Source organism: Hyaena hyaena, unplaced genomic scaffold (genome assembly GCF_003009895.1).
Source record: "Hyaena hyaena isolate Hyena2069 unplaced genomic scaffold, ASM300989v1 scaffold_95, whole genome shotgun sequence".
Classification (NCBI taxonomy): Eukaryota; Metazoa; Chordata; class Mammalia; order Carnivora; family Hyaenidae; genus Hyaena; species Hyaena hyaena.
In genome coordinates this window covers 1989989-2003682 of record NW_024080727.1, presented here as the reverse complement: position 1 = coordinate 2003682, position 13694 = coordinate 1989989, and the positions used below count along the sequence as shown (strand labels likewise).

General features: G+C 46.9%; 1 protein-coding gene across 1 annotated transcript in view; it reads right to left on the bottom strand.

Moving 5' to 3' along the window:
- The window catches only part of ADAMTS17 (ADAM metallopeptidase with thrombospondin type 1 motif 17), a 335406-nt gene that overhangs the window by 98832 nt on the left and 222880 nt on the right, over positions 1 to 13694 (bottom strand). Inside the window, exon 15 of the mRNA XM_039235081.1 lies at positions 8205 to 8325. Within this exon, the coding sequence (XP_039091012.1) occupies positions 8205 to 8325 (121 nt within the window). The remainder of the gene's footprint in view (positions 1 to 8204; positions 8326 to 13694) is intronic.

Genomic DNA, 13694 nt, shown 5'->3' with positions numbered 1-13694 from the left:
CACAGATGGGTTGTCTTTGTATATATGGGTGGGGTTTGCTGACCACCAGGGCTGGCTTCCAGCTGAGGGACAGGGAGCCGTTGTTGGGTGCTGGCAACTGAAAGAGTGAAGTGTTAAGCTATAGGTGCTGTGCCATGGTGCTGGCCACCAAATATTTCCAGGTCTCTCTCCAGAAATGGTAAGAGTGCATTTCCCTGAATTCTTAAAATTGTGGGACCATGTGACATACTTTGACCCTCAAAACGTAAGTAAAAATGATGAGCACATAGGAGCTTTAAGAGCATCAGGATCTGATTTGATGTGTTCCCTTTTTCCTGCCAAGGTGACTGTGGTGGCATCTGAACAATAAAATGTGTCAGCCTAGGTCCATGAGTGGCCCAAATATACACACCCTCATACCTCCCATACTGGACATGTAACATGAGCAAGAAATAAACTTCTGTGTTAAGAACACTGAGATGTGGGGGGCTTTTGCATTGTGTCTTGTTTATTGAGTCAAACCCAAGTCTATTAATTCAGATTCATATGTGTATGAATGTCCACCTGAGATGTCCTTGTTCTCTTCAGACCTTTTAATAGGCTCCTTTTCATTCATTTTAAGCTGAGCTTGGGAAGACAGGAAGTACTTGTTGTTCAACCAGCCATCTTGGATGGAAAGTTTGGTAGCATCTGCCATGCTTGACAGCAAATGTCTAGGCACTGTTACTTCAGATCCAGCCCCAGAACTTTCCGAAATACATGTTCTACTTGACTCCACAGATATAACCACAGTTCAGCCTGAGGGCAGTGGTTGTCTCACTTCTAGTGCCCTGATCCATCCTGATTCTGGCAGGATGACTTGAACCAGCTGGGGTGTGGTCCTCCAGTGTGATTCCTTCCAGACACTTCCCACAGCCAGGGGCAAGGGCAGCGCTGGCTAGTCTAAACAGCCTGCTGCACGTGGCCCCTGCACTGTCCAGTCCTCAGAGCGTGAGGCAGGGGTTTTTGATTAAAAACCTTTTTTGCTCTAGCAATGCTTCTCTACTTAAAAAGTCTGGCCACCAAAAACACAACAAAACAAATAACACCAAACCAAATAACAACAAAACATGTCTTTTAGGATTACAGCATTGGTTTCTGAGCCACAGATTTCTTAGCGAAATCCATTCCTTCTGGGGGAGTTTGAAGACTTATTGGATTCTAGGCATATAAGACAGTAAAATGTCAAAAGCAGAGACAAAAACTGTTCAGGGTCGATGTGATTTAAACCCTTTTGGAGAGGAGTCTCCCTTTATTTATTTTTTTTAATGTTTTATTTATTTCTGAGAGAGAGACAGCATGAGCAGGGGAGGGTCAGAGAGAGACGGAGACACAGACTCCGAAACAGGCTCCAGGCTCTGAGCTGGCAGTCAGCACAGAGCCCAACACGGTGCTCAAACCCACAAACCTTGAGATCATGACCTGAGCCGAAGTCGGATGCTTAACCAACTGAGCCACCCAGGTGCCCCAAGGAGTCTCCATTTAAACCACAAAACTAACCTAGGAATAAGGATCTGCCTGGGGAGCTGAATTATTCTTGGAGAGAAGCCACCGACAGATGGAATCTTTCTATTTTGTGACTAACGAACCTTAGTGTGTATTACTAGGCTGCTAGAATCTGAGGCAATGGATGCATCCACCAGGATCCAGGTTAGTTAATTTTCCACATTCCCCAGCAAGGTAGAATGTTTGCAACCAATGCATGGTCACCATGCCTGTGTTTAAACTTAGCTTTGGCACAAATAATAATACTGAAAAGGCACCCATTTTCTCTCTTCTCTCAAGTACTCTGGGGGCAGAGCAGATGAGCAGTGAAAAGCTTAGGGTAGATGAAGCTTATCCTCAGGTGACCTTTGAGTGATATGGCAGAGGAGTTATTGCCATTCATGGATTCTGCTAACCTTTCTTTCTAAGATGAGCTCCTCTGCTCATGACATGCAGGGAGCCAATGAAAGAGAAAATCTCTGAAATGGAAGGCAAGTATTATGTCCACAAACCAAGGAAACCACCTGTACCTCACTGTCTTCTTTCTGATGGCCCCTACTTTGACTCACAGCTCAGAGCCCATGCTGAGGTTGCTGTAAAGAGTGACCAGCAAGGATAAAAGTCCCATCACCAAGTCCCAGAGCACCTTGTCATCCGTCTTACCAGATGGTCCCCTATGCAGATGTCAGATACCACATGTTGACTAGGCATGAAATATAATTAAAGGGTGAGGGCTTACTCTAAGAATTCACAAGATAAAGTCACAGTTTGGGTAGAGTAGCAGGACTTTATTTTTGGAATAACTTTTCATTCTAGTCTCTGCCATCAAGTAGGAGAAATCCAGTTAGAGGGACATGATTTGGGTTCATGAGGAAGCCATGGATAAAATTCAAAGCCTTTGCCATCCTTCCAGGAGAATAGGTAATTTTTGCTGTGAGAATGAGCAGTTAGAAGGAACATCAATGTGATATTGACCTGAAACTGATCTCAAATCTTCTGAAGAGTTAATATCACCAGGTTATGAACACATTCCCCTGCAAAATAATTTTTGTCTGAATTCCCCAAGGAGACTTGCTTTTAGATGATCGCCTTTTGTGTTTTTTAGTAGCATTAACTTCCTTTGAAAGAAAACCATTGAGCTGGCAAGGTACCATGAAGGAATGCAGGTAAAACTCTGAGTATGTGGCCTGGGGCTCTTTCACAAGGTTGTATGAAACATGTAAAAGAAACCAAAGTTCTATTTTTTTTTTGTAATTTTCTTATAAAATGCTTAGAGAGGCTTTTGTATAAGTTTATAGTTTTCCCTTTTTACAAAAGTTGTTTATGAGAATACTACTATCTTTATGTTTATCTCTAAGGGCTGTTCTGGGTCTAACTGGAAAGATCTCATTGTTTGGGAAACCCAGGGGGCCAGACTAATACCCTTGTTTCGTTCCCAGAATGTTAGGTCAGTGTAGGTGGGCCAAAGGAAGGTCATGACCTTATCTCTAGTATGAAGACCAGGAGAATGTTATCCCCTGCCTTTTGGGAAACCCAACCCTGTGGTATGCAAACTTCACTGTGGAAGAAAGTGCCATCTGTGGCAAATTCTCTGGCACATCTTAGCATCTTCTTCCAAAGTGTCAGGTGTGGCGGAGGAGAACAGAGATGTATCCATGGCACACCAACGCATGCTTCTGGTCTCCAATTTCATAACTCTTTACCTTTTATAGCTTTAAAATTGGTTTTATTCTACAGTTTCTCTTCTTGGCAATCAGTCCTACACATCAGTTATATGTAAGTGATTAATGGCCTTCGTGTTTATCCATGGTTTCATGCATGACTCATTCCCATCGACTCTGCTCAGAAAACATTCAGGCATGTAAGCGAGGAAAGAATGCCACACCACTCATGTCACTGCTGGTACTGCACATAATATACAAACATCTTACATGAGAAACACTTGGGAACAGCTTTTGCCATCACACATGTGGACACCTTCGTACAAAGATTATTCTTGACTGAGGAAAAGAAATATATTGTACTTGGTTTATATGCACATTTCAGGAACGGATACTGGTGTTCTTAGTCACGGTGGAGAGAAGAGGCATTATTTGTTATCATATAGGGTAAATTTCTCCACAAAACCTCCATACCCCACACCCAGAGACTTGGCATGGGACAGAAGTTCTAAAGCTAATTACTCATTAAATATGTGACTTGTGATCGATCCATACTCAAAAGGGATGGATCATATCACCTTTCCTTTTAAAAATTCACTGTTCAAGAAGGTTCTCTTTGAGAGCAAGTGCAATGCGATTCAGAACCCATGGAGCCCCAGTGGTGGTTGCTGGTGGGGACTTCAGTGGGTACTAGTCACCTTTTTAGCATTGAGGAGGAACACAGGAGAAAGATACAAATGTTACAGTGACTATTTAGTGAATGAGGTGAAGGCAACACACCAAGAACTTCCAAATTTCTAAATTAAAAAACTCCACTGTTTCAATTCAACCGAAGGCTTGAGCATATGCAAGCCTGTCCATCCATCCAGGAAGTAATACACTAGCCAATTCGAATAGATCCCTCCTATAGCTGAGGTGCTGAAAGCCTCGGTTGTTCAAAGTCAGGAGTCAATAGGCCAGGAGGGTAATAAACGACCAACACTCAGAATGCCATATTCCTTCTGTTTGTGACCTCTCAAGGACCCAAGAGGGGGACACCCTGAGGGGTGTGGACACTGTCCCTGTGTGGATCTGCTCTGGATTCTCCACTCAAGCACTTAGGTGAAAAAATCCAGAAGGGTTCAGGCAAGGGTCAGGACTTCAGATAACTGGGCAAAAATCCTGCATTTGATTACTTGTTATCTTCCTGGGATGGTATTCCTTTTTGATATTCACCCTTACGGGTGATAAGACATTCCTCTTTTTCCAAATCTTTGGAGCTGAGCAGAGATGAAAGTTACCTTCCTATCTAAACTGACAGGATTACTGAATCCACCCGGCCTCACTTGGAGTCACCCAGATGTTATGTGACCCGGGGACTCTACACCATTTCTAAGTTTGGTTTTTCCTTCAGCCTGAAATGCCCTTCCTCCATCCCCACTGCCAGTTAATTTCTACTGGTTTCTTAGGGCTTGGGGACCACCCTCATCTTTCAGCAGGGCTGGGACAAGTGCCCCTTGAGAATCTGAGGCCTCATGGCAACCCCCGCTGAGATGCTTCCAACCTCACACGTGGACTCAAGCTGCTTGACTGGGGGTTCCCTCCCTTGGCTGTGACCCACTTGGGGGAACCGTTAACTTTTATTTCTGTACAACTCATGCTTAAAATGTAGTAGCACGGGGACACCTGGGTGGCTCAGTCGGTTATGCATCCAACTTTGGCTCAGGTCATGATCTCACAGTTCGTGGGTTCATACCCCGTGTCAGGCTCTGTGCTGACAGATCAGAGCCTGGAGCCTGCTTCAAATTCTGTTGTCTCCCCCTCTCTCTACCCCTCCACTTCTCATGCTCGCTCTCTCTCTCAAAAATAATTAAACATTAAAAAAAATTAAAATGTAGTAGTGTTGAGTAAATGTTTGCTGGGCAAATGGACTACTGGGTGGCCCTTCGTCAGTATCTCTGTATATATGCATTCCAGAATGTCAGACCACAACCACAGGGTTGTGTTTGATGAAACTATATTAGATAGCAATAAATTCATGTGTGAGTGAGCATTTCATGCACATCTTCAGTAAGCAGAATCCACAATGATATAAGCTTCTGCTCACAGATGGTGAAAACTTGGGAAAAACAGCTTCAGACTTTAAAACAAAGGTGTGATATTTGGCAACTGCTCAGAAGGACGGAATTTTTCCAGGTGGGTGAAGCTCTGGGTGCTGATCTTTCTCCAAAGGTTTGCTAGCGCTTTCATGTGCCAGAAGCTATAAGGAAGCACATTAACCACAGGCCTGGGTGGGGGCAGGTATCCCCAGGAGACTTTTTTTTTTTTCTGAGAGCAAGAGAGAGACAGCATGAGCAGGGGAGGGTCAGAGAGAGAGGGAGACACAGAATCTGAAGCAGGCTCCAGGCTCTGAGCTGGCTGTCAGCACAGAGCCCGGCATAGGGCTCAAACCCACGAACTGTGAGATCGTAACCCGAGCCAAAGTCAGACGCCGACTGAGCCACACCCCCAGAAGACTTCTAATGATTCTCCATCCCTCAAGGGGACCAGCTACCAGAGCCTCAGAACCCTGAACTCCCTGGGAGGAAGGCTACACATTCCTGCCCACATTCCTCCTGTGAACAGATGGAACCCAGGCACAAGGTAGGATGGAGAAAGGGGAGACAAGAAAAAAACATGTTATTGTGATTGGAAGAATGGATCTACTCATGCCGAGATCAAAGGTCAACAAGAAGATTAGACTCTGGGAAAAAAGAACCATTTTTGTCCCCATCAGGGTTCTCTTGGAAGTGAGCTGCAATGTTGCCTCCAGTGGAGGTTTTCAAAGATGTGTGACAGAACCATCCTTAGTGTTCTACTGAATTTCCCCCGGGGCAGGAGTGGGCAATTCAACCTGTGCTCAACCTGCCTTCCACATAACAGAGGAAGGAGAGTTAGTTAGTTCGGTTTCTTGGAGGTCGGCACATTTGATTTAAATAAAAGGTTCTTTTTTGGTTTACTTTTTAATGTTTATTTAATTTTGAGAGAGAGAGAGTGAGTGAGCGAACAAGAGCCTATGGTGTGGGGGAGGGGCAAAGAGAGAGGGAGACAATCTGAAGCAGGCTCCAGGCTCTAAGCTGTCAGCACAGAACCTGACGTGGGGCTCGAACTCGCAAACCATGAAATTATGACCTGAGCCAAAGTCGAACGCTCAACCGAGCCACCCAGATGCCCCAATTTAAATAAAAGTTTCAAATTTCTCCCCCACTTTTTAAAAATCAGTACTAAAACTTGCAGAGGTTTTGCTCCTAGTAGGGGAGGCCAAAGTGTCATGGCCGACCGGAGCTGGGGATCCAAACAGAGAAAGTGCCATAAGACACATCAAAACAGATAGGAAGCACCAACGTTCCAGAGCAGTGTTGTTTGAGAACTTTTTGCAACAATGGAAATGTTCTTTCTCTGTGCTGTCTGGCACAGGAGCCACTAGCCATGTGTGCCAGTGGAACACTTGAAATGTAGCTAGTGGGACCAAGGGCTGAACTGTTAAGTTTGTTTAATTTTAATTATAATTTTTTTAATGTTAAATTTAAGAGTGTGCATGTGTGTGCGCACTTGAGTGGGGCAGGGACAGAGAGGGAGACAACGAACCCCAAGCAGGCTCCTCGCTGTCAGTGCAGAGTCTCATGTGGGGCTTGAAATTACGAACTGTGAGACCATGACCTGAAATCCAGAGTCGGATGCTTAACACGCTAAGCCACCCACGCGTCCCTATAACTGAAATCTGAATAGCCTAAAGTGGCCTGTGACTGCTGTTCTGGATGGTTCAGTTTCAGAGGGCACTTTCCCCCCAATATGACTTGCTCTAGCATTACCTTCCTCAGTTTACCTCAGGATCCATGCAGCAGGCAACAATTCTCACACAGTGTCCTATTTTGTAGACTGGGCACCTGTCTTTAAAATCCAGAAACCTGGCCTGAAATGTACTTTCTAAGCATCAATTTAAAATTAAATTCTGTGCTTACATTTGCCTCTGGTTTTGCTTTCACGAGATCCTGCAAAATCCTTGTGCAATAGGTTGCCCTTTCTGCAAGGCATCAAGAAGCAATGTTTCCGCTAGACCAGGTCTTCTATACAGAGAGAGAAGAAGGGAGCATGTACAGACTTCTCCTCTCTGCCTCATTCCCAGAGGCCTGTTCTGCGGGACAGAGGTTTTGTTCCCTGTGATTCTGTACCCTTCTGGGGTAAATTTGAACTGAAAAGCTTCTATGGAAAATAATAATTCAAATTCAAGTAGAGACTTTTCAGCTCAGCTCTGCCCACCAAGCTGCTTTGGTGATCTTGCACTTGGATACTAAGGCTTTGAGAAGAGCTCTCTCCCCAGAGGACTTGCATGCTTCAACCAGACACATCCCTGGACATCATAAGCTAGTGTCCTCTAGGACAGGTGATCAGAAACTACCTCCCACCTCTGGGCAAAGCAATCCACCTCTGTGAACAGTCCTAGCAGAAAGACTCCGAAGACCCATCAGCTGAACTTGGATGGATGGACATGGATGGACCTCTGTAAGCACAGCGTTGCGAGAGGTCTACATCCGGGAAACAGGAGACTCCCCTCTATATTCACAGTTGGCAGAGAGGCAGCTCAGACTTCCTGGAACATCGGCTTCATGCGTGTTTTAGGGATGTGTGTATATGCGGCCCTACATTAGCTGACAGAGAATCTTCCATTTACAGGTAAAAAGGACACAGCCACGTATCACATGGGAAGATGGGCCGATGCGAAGTACAGAGGAGCCGGTTGGGGAGGGCGGCACCACTGAACCCCACCATTCATTTCTAGGAACCTACAGATGTTTTGGCTAAAATGTTTTCTCTTTGCCCTTCAGAAACCACAAAACTGAAGGGCCAGGTCGCCTATCTATTATCATCTAGAAGGTGTGTGATCGTTGGCTTTTGGCAACGTAAATAAAATCTGTAAATACCTGCAGGCTATACTGCAGCAGCAGTAACCCTTCGGGGCTCCCTCTTCCCCCCCACCCCAGGCATGGCCAGGGTCCCCTTTCCCTTGGGTATCACACTCACCTGTGCCCCGAGTGTGGCTGAAGTCACCCTTCACCACGCGGCAGGTCTTGCCGTCGCCGCTGCAGACCCCGCACCGGTCTTCCTTGGCCGCGGACCCGATGATGCCGTCGCAGCCGATTTTCTAAACAACCAAAGGGCTGGGTTATTCTGTGTCTATGACTCAGGGGTTTTCCAGGGGAATCTCTACAAGGCTGACTTCTCCAACAGGCCCCGCCACACCCTCAGAGCCCAAGAAAATATTTTCTTTCAAAATCAGAAGGGAAGGGGCGCCTAGATGGCTCAGTCAGTTAAATGTCCGACTTCTGCTCAGGTAAAGATGTTGTGGTTTGTGAGTTCGAGCCCTGTGTCAGGCTCTGTGCTGACAGCTCAGAGCCCGGAGCCTGCTTCAGATTCTGTGTCTCATTCTCTCTCTGCCCCTCCCCAGCTTGTGCTCTGTGTCTGTCTCACAGAATTCGTGTTTCCCCTGGGGCTGTGTGAGGCACCTCGGTTCCAACAGCCAACAGAACAGTGTGCACAAACCGCACTTTTTTGTTGAGGCCAGGAAGCCCAGAGCTCCTTCAGACATAGCTGAAGACATGAGCCCACCCCCGCCCCCACCACTTCCCTGTGGAGACTGAGCCCAAGAAGACCCCTGTCTCCCAAAACTTTCAAAAAGGCATGTGCAAGGGCAGAGAAGAGTTACCCAACCCAGAGTGGTTCTGGGCGGCACAGCCCAAGTCAGTCCGTGAAAAGTGGGAAAAGGTGTAAACTTTTGTTTTTCCTTAAAAAAAAAAAAATTCATGAGAATTTTATATTCTGCAAAACAACACATCTAACTTTATATTCTGGTGAACATGGAGTGTGTGTTAGCTAAACTGCTGAAAGCCTGCTTTTTCCCCTGAAGCAAGTACTTCCAGAACAAGAACGAAGTTCCCCTCCTGCCCTGTGCCCTGCATTAGGGACTGGTGGTTCAGGCTGTAAACAAGTCAACAGCCAGGTAAGTCAGGCTGAGGCGATTTTGCTCCTTCCATGATGCTTGCATGGGTGCTGGCCAGGCTTTCTCTCCTTGCGCCTCACTCCAGCACGGCGTGGAGTGGAGCTCGCAACGTCCTCTTAACCTCCAGGCTCCCCAACGTCATCAAGACCCCCTGCTTCATGATGGGAGCAGTTCTTCAACAGAATGTGCATCCGCCTCTCCAGGAGGGCTATCAAAACGCAGACTGAGGGATCCCATGCCCAGCAGGTCTGGGTGGGCCTGAGGATCACGGAGACCTGGATGGTAACTGGCACCATCTGCAATGCCTTGCTGGGGCACAACACCCAGGAAGAGCCTGGAGGAAGATGGGCTGCTGCAGGGGACCCGGAGAACATCGCAGGAGCTGCCTAGATTCAGGATCTGGACTGCCGGCTGACTGTTGTAAAGTTGCTCGATATAAAATCATATGGGCTAAAAATTCAAGACAGCCAAGATCCAAAATTTTGCTCACAGCATGGTCAGCAAAGACCATGGCTGCAGATGTGTGCTGCCAATCTGTGTTGCTCTTTCGTGTTCTAAAGTTCCTGCTTGATTCTGGCCCCCAAACTCTGGCTTCTCTCATGTCACCCTGACCTGTTGCCACGCGTGGCTTCCCTATCTCTCAGGTGCTCTGAGCTCTAGACTCTAACTACATGGGCTTCCTGTTATCTTTTAACCACACTCCTGCTGGCTTGGCCACCTACTTCCTATCTGGTACCTCCATTAGGGTTTCCTGATTCAATCATTTCTAGATGTTTTAAATTAACATCCCACTTTGTGCAGACACCTCTCCCCCAGCCACAATGATGGCACCTCACAAATCGGAGGCCACGCAGCAAGCTGTCTGGCAGGGCCAGGAGCAGTACCTCACCTCTTGCCTCCCAGGCCCTGCTGACTGTCTTCAGTCAAGGGCCACGGTCACTGGGAGGCGTTCTGGAGAGGGTAGGGTCCCTTCCCAAAGCCTGCTGGGTTTACAAGAATGTAGAATAAAGAAGCTAAAAGAACACGAGAAAAACGAAATGTGAGGAGAGCATCTGTGCCAGAATTTCAAAAGGTCACCTGCTGTCTGGCTAGGAAATCAAGACAAAGAGGCAAAGTGTGCAGTCTGCAATCTTCCAGTATAGGAGTTCACTGGGAAGCAAGAAGGAGAGGCGTGGGAGGTGCTTCAGGGAGGAACAGGACAGGGACCCCACTGGGAAGAAGGGTCCTTAGGAGAGCACACGCCTTCCTAGATGAGCAAACCACTTCTCCCAGAGCCCCCTGAAAGAAGGACCCTGGTGGGAAAGAGACAAATGAGGAGAAAAGGTTGTGGCTTAAGTGAGCACTTGCAAAGCGCCTGCACAGCCAGACCAGCCCTAAGTGCCCTCGTGGCCAATCCTGGCAGGAGATGCTGTTGGCCCCAAACAAGCAGAGGCAAATCAGGGAGCAATTTTCTATCCCTCCTGAGATTCTTGCCATGGCTCCTAGAGCACAGCATAAAGAACACGAGCACACTTAATGCAACAGCAAAGCTGTGCCCAGTACTGATTTAGATCTCATGGGATCCAAAGTTTAAGTAGATGCAATGCTTGGAGTTGATTTCGTGTTTTTCAGGGATGAAGTCCAAGTCAGTTGGAAGCCCAGCAAGGCCTGATGTCTGTGGGTCTGCTGGGGCACACTTGGCCTGCATGGAACTAGTGCTTGCCTCTTTTCTGAGAGCCCAAGATGTTTCCAGGCAAGCCCGGTGAGGCTCATCCCCATCAGCATCTGTTCCTCTCAAGGGGCCAAAAAAGCATCTAAAGAGCATGGGCTTAGATCTGGATCTGAGACAATGGTGGATCATTTCTGAAACATGACCACCTGCTTATTTTTTTTGGTTGGGACGATTGTTCTTGAGAGCTAAAATTAGTCTATGAAGATGGTATGCCCTTTCAGACAAAGTCTTGCTCTGCATGCTCTGGATAGCCGAAAGGGAACAACTCCCCCCAGTCTGACCAGCAGTGGTCAATTTCTAGGGTGGACTGAAGATCTCCCAGGCCCAAGGCCACAAGATCACGTAGGGTAGCTGTTCTCCAACTCCAGGATGCCAAAATGACCTGAAGGGTTGGGCAGTCATTTATTGTTGGGGTGGGGCCCAAGGATCTGCCATCCCCAGTGAGTTCTCAGGTGATGTTGTAGACCCAGGTCATACTGGGAGACCACTGGGCTAGGTTTGGAGCTCAGAGATAGAGGCCCTCATGAAGATAGCCACTGCCACCAGATGCTGAGCCTTCCGTGTCCTAAGGAGGCAGTGCTTGCTTAACTGATGGCCCCCTGCCACTGAAAGACCCCAGGCATGAATTCTCACTGGGAAAGTAACTACTGTTGCCCCCATCCTCTGTCACCCCTGAGCTGAAGCAGTTGTGGGCCGCAGTATCCTGAAGGCATGTGGGGGAGGCCAGCAGAGCTGCAAGGACAACAGAGGCTGGTCCGCCTATACTCTCAGGAAGCAGAGTCCCCCTTACAATGGTGTCCAGGGCAAGTAAACAGTCCATGGGAGGCTCCATCATGACACTATCTAGTTAAAAAACCCCAAATGCCCTCAACCGAGGGCCTCACAGATCACCTGAATGCTGTTCAGTCCTTCCACTCACAGGGCAGTTATACTTTTACACCTCTCCACCAGAGAAACAGAAACTCAGATCTGGAGTCTTTGATAGCCTTGCTTATAGGATTCACATTATCTTATGTGTACAATTGTCAACGGCTGCATACATGGGGAAACTGCTCTGCTGTCTTCTCCTCCTTCCCCACCCAGCATCTTATTTTAATTTTAAAAGCCAGCTTCTTTTGCTAAAATTTCACCTCTAAGAGCAAACATATCCTTGGACATGACTTCAAATTGTAGGCTAGCAGCCTTGTGGATTAAGGCTAAATCACCCAGGCAGGCAGGCCATCAGCTTCTCTTCCATAAATGCTATGCTCAAGGCTGTGGTCACTATGCATATCCTGAGGATAATTACAGATTTGGATAGGAGCCTCAGTTTCCCCATTCTATAAACTGGAATACTAACCTCAACCTCAAAGGTAAAAAATGACCTCTCTTCTGGCTCACTTCTCAGGACCCTGGTGACAGGTGGGTGCTGTCAGGACAGATGAAGACAGCACACAGGCCATCTTCCCTCTAAGGGGTTGGGGGACAGCTACCACCTTGTCTGAGAAGAGCAGGGCTCAACAGGTAATTGTCCTCTATCCCTTTTTCTTCCACAGAACCCCCGCTCTTTCCAAGAAAGGGAGAGAGGGAAGGAGAAAGTAGGCAGGACCACATCCTTCCTCTGGTCCCTCTTAGTAAAAGATGCCCAGAGCCAGTGTCCAGAGACTCATCCACAGGTGGGCTCTCCCATAATATCAAGCAGTGCCCCCATGCAGTGGGTCACTGTCTACCCCAGTGGGTTTCTCAGATCATGTGCAAACATGGATACATGCAGAGTCACCCTTTAATTCTTTAAGACACACAAGGGCTGAGACAGGTTTGTGCACTCTGCCCACTCTATCTGGTATTATTTTAGGCACCTAGTGTGTCTGAAGGCAGGACACACAAGGGATGTCAGTGTCTGAAGAGCAAATCAGAGAAGCAGAGGAGAGAGGTCAAACTAACCTGCCATCAATGGCATTATCTCCCTTTGCCCCACAGTTAGTGCAAGCAACATAGAATATTTTTGCAAGGAGCTGGGATTTTTTTTTCAAAATGGAAGCTACCAATGCACACAATTAATTAATTCTGAGTGTTTTAACAATTATATTTCTGAGGTCTGGTGTTCTAAGAGGTCAAGAGAACCAAACCAAAGCAAACTCCGAACAATGAACTCTAGAATCTTCCTGTGTGTTTCTCAACTGCATATTGCATGGGGACAGGGACCCTCTCAGTCCTGCTTACCACTGAACGTCTAGCACACATTAGTGCTTAGCACATGAAATGTGCTCAATAAATATTTGATGAATGAATGAATCAAGTTCCACTCTATGTAGTCTCTGCCATGTCTAAACCAAATCTCTTTGGCTCTCAATCATGACTTCACCTTTGGTTGTTAGGGGTTTGCATGAGTAAGTCTCATCTTCAGGACGGACTGTAAGCACACGGAGTGTGGTCTTAACAATTCTTTGTATTCTTGTCCCCCATGCAACATCACAGTGGCCAGCATGGTGTTAAGCACATCACATGTGTTCAATAAATTCACAAGAATAATGGCCTCTTACCAAGCTGGACCCTGGGCAAAGTGGGAGCAGGAGACTTTGATTTTCAGAATGGGACCTCTCTCTCTTCTGTACCAAGAACCTGCCAGCAACCCTTCCCCAACGGTGAAGTTTACTGTCTCCTATTTGAACTGGGACTTTCTCATATAGGCTTGAATGGTCTTTGTTTTTTTGTTTTGTTTTTCTTTTGGTCAGGAGTAGAAACACTTGCTCTCTCTAACTTCATAGCTATCTTCGAACTATGCTTCATTCTGTCTCTTCTGTTGGACGGATGCCACTGACTT